This window comes from Corvus hawaiiensis, chromosome 17 (assembly GCF_020740725.1).
Source record: "Corvus hawaiiensis isolate bCorHaw1 chromosome 17, bCorHaw1.pri.cur, whole genome shotgun sequence".
Taxonomy (NCBI): Eukaryota; Metazoa; Chordata; class Aves; order Passeriformes; family Corvidae; genus Corvus; species Corvus hawaiiensis.
This window is the reverse complement of record NC_063229.1, coordinates 7,600,465-7,618,176: the sequence shown is the minus strand read 5'-3', so window position 1 is coordinate 7,618,176 and position 17,712 is coordinate 7,600,465. Positions and strand designations below refer to the sequence as shown.

General features: G+C 51.6%; 1 protein-coding gene across 2 annotated transcripts; it reads left to right on the top strand.

The window, feature by feature from the left end:
* The first annotated feature begins 290 nt into the window (after window positions 1–290).
* On the top strand, window positions 291–17,501 carry PKIG (cAMP-dependent protein kinase inhibitor gamma). Of its 2 annotated transcripts, none has more exons than XM_048321902.1 (4): window positions 291–545; window positions 6,020–6,084; window positions 15,147–15,322; window positions 16,555–17,501. In XM_048321902.1, the coding sequence occupies exons 3-4, from the start codon at window positions 15,172–15,174 to the stop codon at window positions 16,632–16,634; spliced, it is 231 nt and encodes a 76-aa protein (XP_048177859.1). In that variant the 5' UTR covers window positions 291–545; window positions 6,020–6,084; window positions 15,147–15,171; the 3' UTR covers window positions 16,635–17,501. The 2 variants fall into 2 exon arrangements, with proteins under 2 accessions (XP_048177859.1, XP_048177858.1); XM_048321901.1 differs by having other exon boundaries at window positions 292–545; window positions 6,017–6,084.
* Window positions 17,502–17,712: the final 211 nt, after the last annotated feature.

Below are 17,712 nucleotides of genomic sequence, written 5' to 3'. Positions count from 1 at the left end.
TGGTGTCTTTGGCCAGGCAGTGGTGGAGAGGATAAACGGTGGGATGCAGGTGAGATGTGAATCCGAGCAATATGCCAGAGAATCCTGGGGGAGCTGCAGGCAGGAAGGAGCGCCCGGCAGCAGAAGCCCCAGCGCTGAGCACCGAAGGGAGGATGCTCGGGCACATGCAGCTGCCGGGGGATGGGGTTACAAACCGAAGCTAAACAAAGATCCCTGTGAAAAGGAAACGGATCCCTCCTGCCGACTGTAAGGTAGGAGCCAAGCGGGAGTTGCTTGACATCATCGGGCAGAGCATTGGATTACAGCAGGCAGGGACTGACTCGAGGGGAGGAGAACACGCCCCTTGGGCCCCACAAGTGCAACTTCATTTAGCAGCTCCCAGTAGAAGGAAACTGCAAGTCTGAAAGTGGCCGCGGCTCTCCCGGGCAGCCTGGCTGCTCGCCACAGCGGGCAGAGACGCCAGGAGGGTGTAATCCAGCTTCGACTCCTTCCTCAGCGGCGGGACCACAGGACTTGGGAGCTGAGAAGCGGCGGGAGCCAGGGCTGTAAGTAGGGCTGTGCTCGCTGTAGTGGGGGCAAGAGCCTGGCGAGGGGCTGGGGCGGTGGGTGACAAGGACGCCTGCCTGGGAGTGCAGCCAGGGGCTCTTCTCCTGCCCACAGCCGTGCCACGAGGCAGGGGTTTGTTCGGAGAGATGGTGAACTTTTACCCAACCGACTGCGAACAGCGAGGGTTTTGCTGCCGGCAAACCGGGGGCTGAAACGGCAGAGCTGCATCCCGGTTTCTCTGCTGCTGGGAGAGAGCAGCCGCTCGCAGGCTGATGGCAGGGACGTGGCTGCTGTTTCGCTTGGGAAATAACGCGGTTCAGCGCTCGCCGCAAAGGGGTAGCAGGGAGAGCAGACTCAGAGGATAGAAATCACAGACGACCGCGGATCAGTGACCCCCGTGGGGATTTCTGGCCTCATTTCCAACATGTGTCCGTTTATTCTGAGCGATTTGCCGGAGGGAATCCCTTACAGCATGGGGGTTGCTCTGTGCTCGCACGGGAATGGGACAGGCACCCGGCAGTCCGTCAGTGCGGGGCCGTGGTGGGAATCCATCCCTTGGGATGTCAGGAGCCGTAGGGCTGCCCGGGACTCCCCTCGGAACTGCGGGCACGAGCAGAGCTTTCAGAGCGTGGCAGCAGAAGCAGGCTCAGAGGCTTGCTGGCATCCGGCTTTCCAAGCAAATGTTTGAAAAGGCAAAGACTCGTGATAAAAAAAGAACTGCTGTGTGGTGGTATTCTCAGGAGGCTTTGCAAATTCCTCCACCTCGAAGCTGTGTGTCTTTCCTCTCTCTGGATTCCCGTAAGCAGCTGGTAGCGAGCCGTGGTGGGGAGCTTTCACATGCATGCAATGCCTTGGCCCCAAAGGCGTCTTTGGGAAATTTCCTTTGCTTGGAAGGGGTAAATGGTTCTGCAGATCAAGAGCCAAGTATAGCTGTGAACCCAGAGGCAATGCCCTGGGTGGCTGTGCTGGTGACTCAAACTAGGAGGAGGACAGGCTGGGGTCAGCGAGCACGAGGCAGCTGCAGCGGGGATGCTGCTGCAGTGTGAGGGTGAAGGGGGATTTGTGGAGTGGGTACGGCTTGACTGGGTGGCTGAGACTCTCAGATGGTGACAGCCCCTCGAGCTCTGGGCTGTTTGCTCGGCGTGCCTGGCTTGGTTACTGTGGGGCAATGCTTGGCTTCAGAGACTCTTGCCTGGAAAGAGCCACCATGCTAATGTGTGGCCACCCAACAGAGAAATTGCCACCTTTCAGCTCTTGTGAGGGGTGGTGTTTAGGAAAGCGGGATGCATGAAGAGATCCTCAATGGCTGTATTTGTTTATAGTGCAGATGTAGGTTAAATGGCCATTTATAAACATGGATATACCAATAGAGCTTCATCTACCCTCAGGCACAGAACAGAGCACTGAGTCCTTCAGGCAGAGTTTCAGCCTATGCTGTCGTTTTGGGGGACACTTTCCACAGAGTGTAGACTCAGATGCCTCAGAGAACTGGAGACCATTAACTACAGTACACAGGCAGCTTGGTCATGAGGAGATGAAACCCAGGAATGTTCACAGCTGTGCATGTTCTGACCACCTGGCACTTCTGTAGCCAGTGGCTGATCCTGAGGGGTGTACAGGCACATGATGAGCTAGGATGGGGAGTTTTGCTTTTTCCTCTTATTCCAAAGAAAAATCAATGCTCTTTTGATCCCTCTCAGAGGAATACCCACAGGGACACAACCTTGCCACCCAAAATAACTGGAAAACGTTTTCCAAGCTGCTAACATTTCCTGATCTTCCACATTTCAGAACCAGTTTCTGCGGCACACTGCTGTGCATTAATGCCTCCAGCCTGTCTGGGCACCCAAGCACCAGCATCATTCCTATTTTACATGGGCCTCACACAAAGCAGATGATTTCCCTGGGCTCACACAGGTCTGTGGCAGAATGGGAGGACGAATCTACACATCCATAAGGAACAGCAGAAGCTTCAACCTGGCTTTTTATTTGCCTGTGTCACCCTGTTCTGATCTCTCCCGTTTTCACATTCCAGTTGTTTCTCCACACTCTTAGGGGTTTCCTCTGTGTCATCAAAGCTGTTTATACAGATTGATCCAAAAAATAAATTTTCCATCACAACACCCATTTTAGAGAGGATGAGAGGGGAAGAAAGCCCACTGCTTCTAGCTGTCTTGCTCATGAATAGAAAAGGACAAGTCATAAGGGAAGCCACTCCCCAGGGTTGCCAGCACCAGCCAGGGAGAAGAGAAGGTTCAGGTGTTCCATGGGCCTTGTCCCAGGCTCCTCATGATGGCAGTTAGAGAGGCTGAGATGGCTCCAGGCCTTGGCTGGCACCTGCAGCACAAAGCAGGAAGAGCAGCAGTTGGACTATGAACTGCCTGGGCCCCACTTCAAAACTCTCACTCGCTTCGAGCCTAAGGGAGTATGTACTTTACACCACTCATTTCTGGTTTCCACAGCAAGTTCCCCAGCACTTCCCTTCCCAGGAGAGCCCAGAGAGGCCAGGTGCTCTTTGCACAGCTCTTCCATGCAGGCACAGTGCCAGTCACAAGCCACTGCCTGGGGAACTCCCTGTCGGGCGCCGAAATGCCATTTCTGTTGATATTTGCAGTGATGTAATAAGCCAAACATATCCCCACCAGAGCGTCACCAACTTTACTGGAGTTACTGCTTCCACAAAGTGTAATTAATCTGTGGTGCTCACTGCCATGAGATATCCGTGGAACAAAGAGCTCTGAAGGCATTTTAATGGATATCAGGTAGTTATCTTGGTAACAAAACAATTCTGGGTATGATTAAGAGGATATTGCATTGTAAGGATTGTAACACCTCCTGGTTCAGAGTCATTAGTGACTTACGAAAAGCATTCCAGTACAATTAGAGGTTTTCTTGTACCTCTGAAGCCGAGGTTGCCAGCTGCTGCTGGAGACAGGGCACTGAATGAGGCAGTCTGGCTGCTCTGGGAGGACCAGGCTGCTGTCCTGATCAGCCATGCATGCAGCCTGTTGTTTACCCAGCAGCCAAGAGATGCAAGAACAACCTTCTCCCTGCTGCCATCATCTTGCTTGAAACCAGGAAGGATTTCCTCTCTGGATCAAAGCAGCACCGTAACAGCTGTTGTGTAGAATAGTCTTGAATTCTGCCAAAAAAACATTCTGGGGTGTGTTTTTCTGGAACATACATTCATCTTGAAGCAATGCTGAGAGGACTAAGGTTATTTTATGTGTTTGCTCCTTTTGGGTAACAGCTGGTCACCATGGAGGGAATCTGAACCTCAAACATCAGATGGGACAAGAGAAATGATCTTAAGTTGCAACAGGGAAGGTTTAGGTTGAATATTAGGAAAAATTTCTTCACCAAAAGGGTTATCAAACACTGAAACAGGCTGCCCAGGGAACTGCTGGAGTCACTATCCCAGGAAATATTAAAAAAATGCCTGGATGTGGCACTTGGGGACATGGCTTAGTGGTGGACTTGATGACCTTAAAGGTCTTTTTCAGTCTAATTGATTCTATAATTTTATGCTGGTGCCCTTGTAATTCATTCCTGATGGGGTGTGGATGTTTATCTAGCCAATGAACCTTAATGGGTTACAGAACTAGACAACAAAACAAAGTCAGTGTAGCCCATCCTGAGGTGGACCAATCCATGTACCACCATTAAAGTTCCAAACAGCCTGGCCTTTGTGCTGAGGGGCCTCTGGAGCTCTGCCCGTCACCCTGGGAGCAGCAGGACCAAGTGAGCCAGAAGAGGATGAACCTTTATGGATGGAACAAGAGGGGCAGCTTCAAATCTGCAGACTCCAGATGCCCAAGCAAGGGCTGTGGGGAGAAACACCTAGCCAGAGCCAGGCCTGCAGGGTTAGAAAGCCAATACCAGCTGCTAAAGAGTTTTTGTCTCCAAAATCAGCTCTTTTTTGAGAGAGAAAATGGGGGTTTCCCCTCATGTCCCATCACAAACAAGGCTGCTCAGTGATAACTTCTACTTCAGAGCATCATTGCTCCAGTTTACTTTAAGCCTCTCTTGGCAGAAGCCCACGTGTTTTGAGATGTTTTGCAACACTGCTGAAGTGCTGGAGGTTTAGCTGTTTGGGCAGTGTAACATGCAAGCCAGGGCAGGAAGGCAAAGGAGGACAATAAAGACTTGTGGATTCCCAAAGCTGGGTTTCTTCCTTCCTGCTTTTGTTTGGCTGCTTGGTGCCCAAAAAGGGCAATGCATATTCCCAGAGTTGTGGGAATACTGTTTCTTTTCCGGTCCAGTGTTTCCAGTAAGCACTTTGCTATAAATGGGGTTAAGACTAACAAAAGTTTATTGTTAAATCCCTGTGTCTTTGTTTAGCTCCTGTCATGATCATAATTAGCATTTTCCACTTCTGCAAGCCTGTCATCTGCAGAGCTGAAAGTGTTTTAAAATATTTGAAGCATCTAACAGGGGGAGGGAGTATTAATAGCTCCATTTAACAGATGGGCAAACTGACACATAAAAGCAGCAAGTGCCCTGTCCTTGAAGCAGGGCCAGAGCCAGCAAGTAGTCAGCTTCAACTACAAAGTTTTGAAAGTGGGTCAAAAAAATAAAGAGAAAGGCTGTAGATCTGTCCCAGTTTGGAAAATGATAGGAAATGGTTCCAGTCACAGTCATACTTAACCCAGATGGACCAGACAGATGAATTGCTGGATGAGCTGCTGCTTATATGGTTAAGTGGCTCATCTCTTGATTTCTGTTCTGCTAACATTTATCCCTGGGACAAAGGGAAAAACACAGTCCATGATGTTCCAAAATAGTCAGAAAGCTGAAACAGCTGCTAAAATAAGCAAGTGTCCTGTTGGCTGGGCTCTGCAGGTCAGGGGATTGCAAAGCACCCACAGATGTTGAGGCCACAGAGGAAATGTCTTTGAGCAGGGCTTGGGGACAGCAGGAGGAGGCTCAGCTGTGCACAAACAGCACAGACCCAAGGAGCTGGACACAGACCCAGCAAGGCAAACAGAACTAGATTAAAGTTCCCCTTTCACCTCAGAGAAGCTGATATGGGAGTTTCACTTCTTTAAAGGGCAGCAGAGCTGCAAACCAATATTCATTTATACTCTGGAGGCAGCTGCTGGTCCCTGCAGTGCAGGTCAGGACATGAGTTGCCTCAGTTCTCCCAGCACCTGTGAGAGGGCAAAGAAAGAAGCAAAACCAAAGAGGACTTCTCTGTGCAGCCCAGCTGGCCTTTCCATGTACTTTAACACAACAGTCCAAGTCTATTAGCACAAACCCTCCTGAGGAGGTGCCACATGAACACACCATTCCACAGCCCTTGTGCTGGTGGTGTCTCCACCAAGCCAGGCTCCATCTGAGTCTGCTGGGCAGAGCCCTGCCAGCCCTCTGCTATCCTGGTCACAGAGAGTGGGAAGAGCAGCTGAGCCTTATGCTTCCCAAAACAAGCACAGATAATGTTTTCTTACTTTTTTTCCTTCTTCTTTCCCAGAAGCTGTTGTCCTGCTGTGCACGAAGCGTGTTTGAAGTCATGTCCAGAAGGAAAGTCCTCTAAATCAGGTAGGGACTTACACTATGGCTGATAAAGCTTTTATTCACAGGGAAATATTACAAACAGAAATGGGTTTTTTCCTTCCTGTAGCATTGAGTCACTTGACCTCCCTCTGTATTCTGGATTACTAGATGCTAGAAAGCCGCTAAGAGGAAAAAAATGCCAACAATTCTGCCATAATGACTTTCCTGCTGTATTATCCGCACCTCACAGCCATGTCCTTGTACCAAGCCATGTTCCAGCTCTGACTCCAAGGCAGCCCCCAGTGCCAGTTGTGCTCCACAGCCTCTCCCTGCCAGCGATGGGGATGTGCTGTGCAAATCCTGCTAAAGGCTGCCCACATGCTTTGCACGGGAATGTTGGTTGCCTGTACACAACGATGTAAGCGAGTTCTGTTCTGCGTGTAGAGTCAGCCCAGCAACGTCCAGGGAACCCCCAAAGCTTAACCTTCCGTGGCTCCTGCATAAATGGCAAGTCCTCTCTGTGGTTCTGCTCCTGTGGCTCCTGCACTCAGAGCATCCCCTCTGTCCTCAGATCACTGCTTTCCCTTGCACAGAGCTGCCAGGGCTGTTTTGTGTGAGGTCTGCAGTACAGGATCTCAGGACTCTTTGGTGCACACAGACATCCCTGCTCTTGCAGGTCACTCAGAGCAGTTCATCTCACATCCAGCATGGTCCCTACGCATGTTGGAGACACCCCGTGTCCTTCTATGCTCCAGCTGCACTTCAACAGGCAATAAAATACTTGGCAATTGATTTTATTAGGAGCTTTCCCTTTCCTAAGACTAGAGCTGGCAGTGATCACTGAGCATCCCCAGGGTAGCATTACAGTCATGTCTCCTCTTCAGCTCAGGTTTAGATGTCACATCCCCAGGGACTTAGGCAGAGAGACTTACCCTGCCTGCAGGAAGGATCAGGAGCTGCTGTCCCCTAACACAGCTATAAGGAAATGAAATACATCTGTCACAGAAATCTTCAGCCAAGGAGGTGTGCAGGCCTGCAGAGCTCTCCCTGCCCAGGTGGGGGTCCCAGCAGGGTAGCACAGCCAAAGGGGCTCCTGATTCCATTGGGTAACAGAAGCCGTGGAGCCACCTGGAGCCTCAGCCACCCCTCGCTGGCAGCCTGTTCTGAACCCCAACACTTTCCTTTTCTGTTGTAGGGCTAACACCAATAGCACCATCCCAGCCACCAAAGACAGATTTTCCCCAAACCCCTTTCTCAGCAAGCACTGCCCCTGGCCCAGGGTGGGGGTCCCAGTGGTGCCTTTCTGTGCAGTGGAGCAGACAGACAGGGCAGCCAGCTCCAGGGAGCAGAGCTAAGCCTGGTTTTGCTAACCAGCTTCGTTCTGTGCTGACACTCTTAAGAGGTGCCCTGGTTATTTTTAGGCACCACTGGGAGCTGCCAGGGATCTTGCACCTCAGGAGGCATCACAGCCTTTCGCTCAGCCCCTTACACAGCTCTGAGTCAGGAGGACTCTTTGGATGCTGGATGCAAATTCCTATGGGATTGTGCAAGCCTCAGTGAGGCAGAGCCAAGGCAGGTGGCTCTCAGCTTCCTGCACCCTGTGCTGAGCAGAGCCTCCCCAAGCAAAGCCTCCTCAACAGCAGCAGCCAAACCTGCCCAGTTACAGCCCTCACAACTCCTCTTTCAAGCTCAGCTCCCCTTCCCAGCCACGCAAGCGCTGCTTTCCCAGAGCAGCAGGGCTCAGCTCCTCAGATGACAAAGAAGAGCTGGACTAAGTAGCTCTGTTTCCTTCTAGGCATAAGAATAAAGACTCATCCTTGTTTACCTCTGTCCTTGTAGAGAGGTCTCCCTTAACCCAGAAAGAGAGCTATACCATCAAGGGCTGCTGTAGCTTCACCTTCCTCTTATATGTGACAAGGGCAGCCGTGCTAGAAAATAGCCCCAGCTGCATCTCCTCAGCACTTGTTTGACTTCTCCTTACCCAGGGAAGCCTCCAACGTATTGGGGAGCTTGTGCTGAGGTCGAGCATCCCTGAGCCAGGAATTCAGGTTTTAGAGGTGATGTTCACTCAGAGGTCAGTGCCTTGGTGTGATCAGAAAAGCTGTGGGGCTACTGGGGGGTTTCCAGCCTTTGAGGTGGAATCCATTGGGACTTTTCTTCATGAACAATCTGGAGGAAGGCAAGGAACCCAAGCCTGAAGGGAATCCCCATTGCACAGGAATTCACCCTGTGGCCCAGGTGTGGTAGGGTGACTGCATATCACAAGCAGGGAGAATACATGGGCCATGCCTGCCCCAGCAGCTGTGGGATTTCTGTAGCTGAAGGGTCACTGGTCTGTGGTGTGTCTGCTTTGCAAGTTCAGGCACTAGCAGATCCTCCACACAGTTGTTCATGTAAAAATATGTTGACACATAAAGAGCAATAAGTAAGAAGTTGTGAGAAAATAAAAGTAATGGAGAAGGGACTCATAACCCCAGAGTCCTTACAGCTTTGAAAGGGGACAGAGTCCTGTGAGTGCTCATGGCTGCTCTGGGTGAACACAAGCAATTTGGCTCTCTTCTCTCTGCCATGCAAAAGCCACAGTGCTGTGTCCATCCAGTGTGAGCCGGGCTTGAGGGGGTGAAAAATGGGCAGGGAGAAAGGTGCCAGCCTGCCATGTCCTAGGGCCTGCTGGGGCTGAGCCTGGCTTATCCATGCTGTCACCCATCCCTCAGAGGGACATGTGTCTTTTGGAGGTGGGGACAAAGCAGAGTACCCTGATTCATTAGCACCTTGAAGCCAAGAGATGTGAAAAACAAGATCGACCTGGGAACAAAACAAAAATACAGCTGCTGTCACGGCAACTGTCTCCAGATGCACAAAGAGACCAATTATTTCCGTTAATCAACTTAGTGAGAAGCTGCAGAAGAGGCTTAAGCTACATCGAGGCTCAGTAGTGGGGGGAGGGAGGAGCAGAGCGGCTCCATCGAACTGTGATTCTTCCTGTGCTGGAGGATTTTTGGAGCAGCTTCTCAGCACCTGTGCCTTGTGGGGACTGACAGAGGGGTGCTGCCTGCTTCAGGCATGGGGATGCAGGCTGGCAGCACTGCGTGGCCAGAGCTGAGCACTGGGCACCCTTCTGGCAGATGGAAGGATGGATGGATGGACAGACGGACAGGGAGCTCCCTCCCACCATCACCCACGCATCCTGACGCTAACAGGATGCCAGTGGGGCTGAGCAATGCCCTCCTGCCTCCCTCAAGCTCCCCCTCTCCCCTGGGGATCAGAGCAGAGCACACAAGAACTCGCCCTACCCCGACACCGAGGGTTGGCTGGGATTTTGAAATCCGGCTGGGCCATTTCTTACATCAGTGGGAAGCCAGGCAGTGGCTGTGAGGATGTGGGACAGCAGGAGGGGCCTTGCAACAGTGAGGACTCTGCAGTGGGGGGGCCATGAGGATGTGCTGAAGGCCAGGAGGGAGGGGAAGGAGTTTGGGGAGCTTGGCAGAGCTGCATACAAGGTTCGTGAAGTCATAGAGGAGTCAGTCTAAGTCTTATCTTAAACATGGGGCTAAGCAATTAGTTATTAGTTCTACAGGCATTAAATGATCTTTATACTGTAAAACCAGGCCAAATGAAAAGAAGGGATCTATTTGTGGACACTGAACCTCAGCTGTTTCTACTCTCCTCCTAAAGGAATTAAATTTTCCAGCAAGTCTTAGAGAATGCTGGAAGCTCTGTTCCTACAAAACCACTGCAGTGGCTGGAGCAGCCGTGATGTCTGTCCTGGCTGAATGTATCCTATTCAGTGTAAGAGCCAGAGGGTCCAGAGTTATTACAAGGAATCCCACAGTTAAAACCTTGCATAAATGCCAATGTGCCATACCCAACTTGATATCTCTTCATCGCTGGAGTCTGGTGAGGCTTTTCCATGCTATTCTCACCTGGAAAGAAGCTGCTCAGCACATGAGATGGACACACGTGCCTTGGTAGGAGATCAGGCTGCTGCCCTGCTCCTGCTGTTTTCTCACCAAGCCAGGAAGCTCAGAGCTCAGCAGTTCAGAGCACATCAATTCTGGCCAGTAAGACCCACCACCACCACATTGTGAAGAACACAGAGCCAAGAAGAGAGGGGGAGCTCTGCCTTTGGTGCGGACCCTGTCACCAACCATACACAGCTTGTTGCAGCCAGGCTGGGCTCCCAACAGGAGCATCTTCATCCTCAGCTGCAACTTCAGCTCAGTTTCTGGCCATGGATCTGAGCTTTAGTGCATGGGGGTCATGAGACATAATGAGGCCTTTACGGCACAATCACAGGTCTAAAAATACCCAAACAACACTGTTAAAGAGCCCTTCTTCTTTGATGTACAGCCCCTCACGCATGTTCCCAGACAAGACCCAATGGAAAATTTGCTGAAATTCCAGCTGGAGGTTGTCAGACTGTTGGTGGAAACCCCCTGACCTCAAGTGCTGGCTTCAGCCCTACGGGATATTTTTTTCTCCTCACTGGATGTGACTCTCCCAGCGGGAAACCTCACAGCAAACCCACAGGGAGCACAGAAATCCCGGTGCTTCCGTCTCTGTGCTCTACCAGGCCCCCTTCTTTAGTAAACCATCCTACACTGTAAATATTTTAAAAGCCCAGCAGGGCTGCTGAGTATGTTTTGCTGTTGTTATGGATCCGGCCCCGGCAGGAGAGGTCTAATAATAGTCCTGTACCCTGGAATGAAAGGGCAAGGGGCACTGCACAATATGGAGAGCTCCAAGGAGACTGCACCACTTCATGCCTTGCTGGTGGGATGTGATGCCTGAGCAGAAAAAAGGGTCACATCCCTGTTCCCAAGCAGAACTTTGGAATTTCGCCCCAGAAACATGGCATGGTTTTGTTGGCTTCAGGGCTTTACAACTCCAGAAGTTTGGAGAGTGCTAAATCCACTGGTTAAATCCACCAAGCAGGAGGGAGAGCGTGTCCTGGGCTGGGCTGTGGGATGAGGGCGCTGTCTCCAACTGAAACCTGCAGCTGTTGGTCCCAACTGCCCCTGGCAATGGACAGCGTGAGGCCAAAGCTGGGCTGCAGCACCTCAAAACGGGACTCCGTCAGGGCTCCTGATGCCAGGAATTGCCTGCAGCAGGCACAGGAAAGGTTGAGGTACAGGACTCCCTGCCTCAGGTGTCCCAGAGACAGCACGGAGGGCAGGGCTGTGCTGGCTGCCTGAAGGCACAAGGGTGTCCAAGCAGGGGCCTAAGCTGCCTCATGCCTCACGGATCTGTGCAGAGAAGGGGGCCTTAGGAAGAGAGAAGAACACTGAGAAAGGCAAAAGGTTAAAGGGCAGAGCAGGAGGCACAAAGCAGGCAGGGGGGAAATGGCTGAGTTCAGCCCAGCCTGCTGATAGCCAGCACCAGCACCCAAAAATAGCCCTTCCTAGCCATGAAATGTTTAACCTAGATGAGGGGCAGATGCAGTTTCGTGTGAAGGGTTTCCTTGAAACTGGAGTCAGGGCTGGCTGTGACTGTAGCATCCACCCGATCCCAGGGATCAGCCCTGGACACTGGCTGGGATCGCAGAGTGCTGTGCTGGGGGTGACCTGCCAGGTGTGCCCAGGTCGCTTCTCTGCCACCCTTACATTGTTTGCAGTAACTGTTTGCTGTAGTCCCTGGGATCTGTGCTGTGAAGCAGGCAGGGGGGACACAGGAATCAAATGCAGGCTTGTCAGTGGGACCGAATGGAGCATGGAGCTGACCCAAAAGAAATGCCTCCGTTTATTCTACCAAAAGGCAGAGGAAACATTTAACCCTTTAATATTTTAGCACCCACCTTCTAAATGGGCAAAACTCAGCCCCAGAATGAGTAGGGCTGGTTTAGCTGCAGCCCCCAGAGCGGAGCCAGCTGCTCTGTCAGCTGCTGGGTGATTTCCCTGGAAAATGCCGACAAGCCCAGTTGCAATCCGACAGCAAAACCTCTCTGGAAGCCAAGTCCCCACCAGCAAAGCCAAGACTATTACAGCTCAGATTTTTTAGTACTCACAAGACACTACAGAAAAATAAGTCCAAACCAAAACAGCAGGCTTGGCAGATCCAGGGGCAGCTCTGGGGACATACCTGGTGTCAGTGGCAGCTTGTGAGGGGCTTCTTCACTTGTGGCCAGCTGCCCCGGGACAGGCAGCACCACTTCCCCATGGCAGAGGGGACACAGCCTCCCCTCAAGCAGCAAACTTTTGAGGAATGTGCAAGAGGCAGCAGATCCCAGCCTTCCTGCCCCATCCCTGCGGGCTGGCACGCTGTGCTGAGGGCACAGGGACTGCTTCTGTTACCATCAGCAGCAGGGAGGAAAGGGAGGGCAGGAAAGGACCCTCTGGGGACGAGCTGAATCACCTCTTTGAAGCGCCCTACAAACCTTTGCATATTGTATGTGTGTGCCGTGGGATAACGCCTGCAGTGCCTGGCAAGAGCAGGCCCATATCCTGCCAGTCCACGGGAGAATGAAAATACAAAGGTGGGGAGCCAGCGGGTGATGCACCTCCCTTTGCACCCCCTGCCACCCCGAAATGACTCTCCAGGTGACAGTTTCAGGTTGAACTATGTGGCAAGAGGGAAGGTGGTTCCTTTGCAGTCGTGAAAGATGTTAAAAGCAGTCACTGAGTAAAACCCCACAGAACTGTGGGTTCTGTGCCTCGAAGCACGGAAATGCTGTTGGAAAAATCAGGTTTTTCTATCAAAATTGAGGCAGCTGCTCCCATCACCCTCTCAGCCCAACGACTTCCCAGAGGCAGAGGCTGGAATCTCTCTGCCAGCGGGGAGGGATCTGCCTGCAAGATTTTTGAGAGCCACCCACCTTGAAAATCCCGGAGGAATTGCACACATATGGAGGCTTTGCTGTTAAATGTGCCTGTCTCCAGCTCTTTGCATGGAAAGCCGAAGGCAGGAACCCTCCCAGCCACGGAAACAGATAAATCACATACGCCATCTCCCGGCCACCGAGCCGGCACCCAGACCCGCACACTTGGTGCCTGCTATTTTGAATCAGGGTCCGTGTGAGAGGAAACTTAGGTACTTGGCACTGCCACTAGCGTTGGCAGCTACATCAAGGGGCAGTGGGAAAACGCTGCATCCCAGGGGCTGGCTCCTGCTCCCCAGTTTGGGGAGTCCATCCTAGAAAGCAGATGGTCCTGCCCCTAGTACAAGGGCAGCAGGACTCTGGGGCATATCAGCTCTGGAATAGCCTCACTGGTTCGAGATGGACCCGGGCTTGTCTGGATTGCTCCTAGGGAAACCTCCCAAGTCCATATGACATCTCTCTGGCAGCTGTAGAATGTCAGCAGTGTCTGGGCTCCGGTGACCTGTGAGGATTTGTCTGGGAATGATGGATACTTGTCCTGTCCTGGGGAAAAGGCACTTTGCTCGCTGAGCTCATCCAGCCCGCTGCATCCAGAGTGGGTGCCTTATCCCAGGAAGGGCACGCCAGAGATGGAAGGAGGGAAAAGGAGAAAAAGAAGCTGGATCTCCTCCTGGGGCAAAAGATGCAGATTTTCCCAGGGCTTGTTAACAGGAGCTAGATGGATGCCAAGTCTGTAGAGGAGGCAGGTGTTCACAAGAATTGTTAACTTTGGGGAAATAGGATCTCCTGCAAGATCTGGGTGGGCCAAGCCCCACATCCCACCAGTGAGCTGGTGCCAGCACTAGGAGAGGAGTCCCTGGGGCTACCAAAACATGCTGGGTTTCTGTGGATTTGTGGTTACTGCACCCTGCTCAGCTCAGGAACGGAGAGAATCTAACCTCTTTTATCCCAGTTATTGCATCTTCACCTGCATCTCCTTTCTACTGCCATAACATCGGGGATTGGAGTGAGGAGTGCGATTCCTGTTCAGGCTGGTGGTCTGCCAACAGATTTCCCTGGCAGGGAAATCAATATCAAGCAGGATTTGTAAAGGAAGCTGAGCAAACTCCTCTGTGGGTCATTAACTCCAAGGCACAAAAGCGAGTGAATGTGCATTAAATGTGCATGAATTTGTTTTCACTGCACACGAGCGTTTCTAATTGGGACCTGCTCCAAGCACTGACAGCCATCAGCAGGGCTAGAGGCACATTTTACAGTGATCAGAATCACAGATAAGACAGCAGTTAATCTCTTGATTCCACGCAGAAAAACAAACTAAGTGCCAAACAGAGTATACAGGAGCAGGAACTGAGAGCTCCAGGTTTCCCGTGCAGAGGCAGCGTGTGCTTGCTGTGCCCAGGAGCCAGGATCCCCACAACACCGTCCCCAGGTCCCTGCACTCCGTGTGCTGTGCAAACGCTGGCAAGGGAAACCAGCAGCCAGAATGAAAACCCAGCAACTTAAGGATTCATCAGCTGAACTCAGAGCTGGCTCACAGCGGAGCTCGCATGTGACAAGTGGCCGCTCTGGGCCTTTCTTCGTGCTGTGCACTTGGCACTGGCACAAGTCTGGAGTGAAGGGATCCAAATGTCTTGCAGAAGGAATGATTTTCACAGGGTAAAGTGTTTATCTCCCAGCAGTCTGGCCCAACGCTTCTTCAGTGACATTCAACAGCCAGCGGAGGCCAGTACTGCTCCAAAGCCCTGGACCTGTAAAATACTCCCTGCTCCCCCAACTTTCCGATGGGTATCCATCATTTCCCATTACAAATTCAGGTTGGATCACCACCCCATCCCCCAAGCAGTGAGCCAATTTGGCCTGTGTTCAGAGCTCCCATGCCATTTTGAGGAGGAAGCAGGGCTTTCTCTGTAATGCTTTTTCTGTAGGGAAAAGCTGCTGCAAGCGACCTTGTGCACCTAAAGGAGAAGGCTGGAAACTCAAACAAGAGACAAGTGCCGTGTCTGCCTTTGCAGTGGGAAGGCAGAACAAGTTCAGGCAGCTGGGATGGATCCTTCCTGCCTACCTGCCCTCACCTGGCACAGGGGGTCACCCAGCACAGTCTCCTCACACATCACCCCACGTGAGAGAGGTGATATCTGACATTTCAGTAGCTGCTGTCAGAGAACTGGAGCAGAGTTACAGGGACTATTTTCTCAGGCTGTAATGTTACCCCAGAGAGTAACCTAACCTGGAGGGAGCCATGACTTGAACCATGCCGAGCATGCTGGGCCTCACAGCTGTGTTTTCTCTGCAGCGTTTTGCAAGCAAATAGAGATGCAATGGAGGTAGAGTCCAGCACCTACACTGACTTCATTTCCTGCGACCGGGCTGGCCGGAGGAACGCTGTCCATGACATCCAGCGAGAGGCAACCACCATCAGCATGCGCAAGCTGACCGAGGACATGGGTGACCTCGCTGTTGAGGGAGCAGGTGAGCTGCCACACACACACACCAGTAAGCCCAGCAGCTCCTGCACAGGCTGGAAGGGCAGGCACGAAGTGGCAGCACAGGTGACTGGTGCTGTCTCCAGGAGCACTGAGGCTCAGGAGGAACATCCCGTTCCTCACTGCTTCAGTCAGTGCCTTCATGCTCATGGATGCTCAGGTAGTGGGAGACTCTCCAGATCAAGGGGTGCTTTCAGTGAGCTGAATGATCCCTGGTTCCTGGCACAGGAGCTCTGCACACTCCAGCGCAGGCCCTTTGCTCACGGGTGCTTAAATAAGGCATGCACTGACCAAGACCCTTTCCAGAGCAAGTTACACATCAGGTACACCTTAGGCTTTATAAAAAGCACGTATTGGGCAGGTTGTGGTTTGTCTTTTTCTTTTTTGGTTGGTTGTAAAAAAGTCAGCCTTTGAATAGTTCTGCAGTATTTCAAATAACAACAGAAATAACTTTCACACCAGCAGCCATCTCCAAATGCTCCCCTTCAGCCCGAATGTGGCAGCAATGTCACCCTGCTCAGTATCTGCTGGCCAGCTGGCTGTGGGGAGCTTGAATCCTCTGTCAAACCTGCCACTCTCATTCCACTAATAAGCCACACAACACAGACTATCATGGAAGAGGGGAAACTCAGTTTTTCCCTTTGCTGTATTAATCCTCTAGCCTACAACCTGTAACTATAAAACCACTTTAAAATACATTACCCCAACTGTACTTCTTTCAGCACCACCATACCAGTGTGAGTCCATCCACCTGCCCATAGTAAGCAAAACTTGGAGCTGTTCTAACAGAGAGCAGCTCAGGCAGCTGCCAGGCTGTCAGGCAGACAGTTCTGGAGCACTTGAAAGTTGGGTGATGAGAGCACATCCCTGCCCTGAGGCTCCCTCCCAGCATTGCCAGATGTGTTGAGAAGTGTTTGTACTCCAGGAATGTGAAGGGAGAACCCAATACTCTTAATCATAGAATCATAGAAAATGGCTTGGTTTGGAATGGACCTTTAAGACCATCTGCCATGGGCAGGAGCACCTTCCACTCAACCTCCCAGTCCAATCCAAGCTGGTCTTGAACAGTCCCAGGGATGGGGCCAAGTATCTGGTCACAGGAGGGTGACAATAGCTCTTCAGGTGACAATCTGGATGAACTCAGCTATAGCAATTACCAATGGCTTGTGTCCTCAGCAGGGTGTAACTGTGCTTTCTTCCCAATCCTCCCTTCTGCAGAAAGCCAAAGAGATGCCAGTTCTTCTGACAACGACCCTGGAGCAAGACCAAAGGGGCAAGAAAGCAGCCCCTCCCCATGAGAGCAAAAAGGGGGTGGGTTGGGCAGGAGGAGGGCCTTGCTGTGAACATTAAACAAGCATTTGTTGAATCTGTGGACAAAAGCCAACCCGGAGCAGCAAGTTCTGTCAAATGCCTCTGCTGGAACCGTGCTTGTGTAGAGAGACAGAAGACACTTGCAAGGACTGGCACCTCCAAAAGACTTCTGCCCCATCCCTAAAGATTTAGAGCAACACTGCCGTGGTTGTAGTGATATGAGCCATTCTCAAGATGCCTTAGCTGCGATTTCCTCTTAGGGGAAAAACAGTTTCAGTAATAATAGACACACCAGATTTTCCTGTCCAAGGTACCTTCCTCCTTTGCAGATTTAGATTATTATTTATTCTGTTTCCATAGATTAGAAATTTAGATTATTGGTTTTTCTAAGCCTCACCCTCATCTGCATCTTAGACCTGGCCTCTGGATTGTCCACGTGGCCCCTCGTCAGGGTGGGCAGTGGGGAAAGGACCCGACCTGTCCTGCTGCCCTCATGTCAACACCACTCACCTGTGCTGCTGCTGCTTAGCATCAGGAAAGGACCAAAGCACAGCTGTGTGGGGATGAGCCCCACCTGGAGACCCAGCAGCACCAGCCACAGGCATCTTTTTCATCGGGTTTTAACACTTCAAGATGTTGTTAAGGGGAGGGGAGGAACATTTTGCTGGTTTGACTGTTGACATTCAGGCTTAACTTTGCAAGCTGTTAGCTGAGATGATCTCTGGTAGGATCTCACACCCCTTCTCTCTTTAAGGAGACATGTTTTGTGTTAAAGATGGTTTGATAAAACTACATAAACTGTTGGAATAAATGACACAGCCTTCAAGTACTGAAGGTGGTTTTTTCTGCCTGGATGTTTCTTCTTCCTTTGTTTTACCTTTAGCTGCAGGGTGGTTTCATAGGGAGACACGGAGCTGTGCTAGGAGAGTCCCCTGAATTTGGGTCTCTGAAAGCCCATGGGTTTGCAGCACCCAGGTGGAGGCAGGTGTAGTTGGGCACACATTATAAAAGTCTGCCCCCACTTTCCCAGGTTGGCTGCCCAGACACCAGCAGAATTGGTGCCAG

What these genes read in the sequence shown, in the direction of transcription:
- PKIG (XM_048321902.1), top strand. Translation starts at nt 15,172, where the DNA reads ATGGAGGTAGAGTCCAGCACCTACACTGACTTCATTTCCTGCGACCGG. An exon ending in CCTCGCTGTTGAGGGAGCAG is followed by an intron (nt 15,323 to 16,554) that starts GTGAGCTGCCAC and finishes TCCCTTCTGCAG; the next exon opens with AAAGCCAAAGAGATGCCAGT.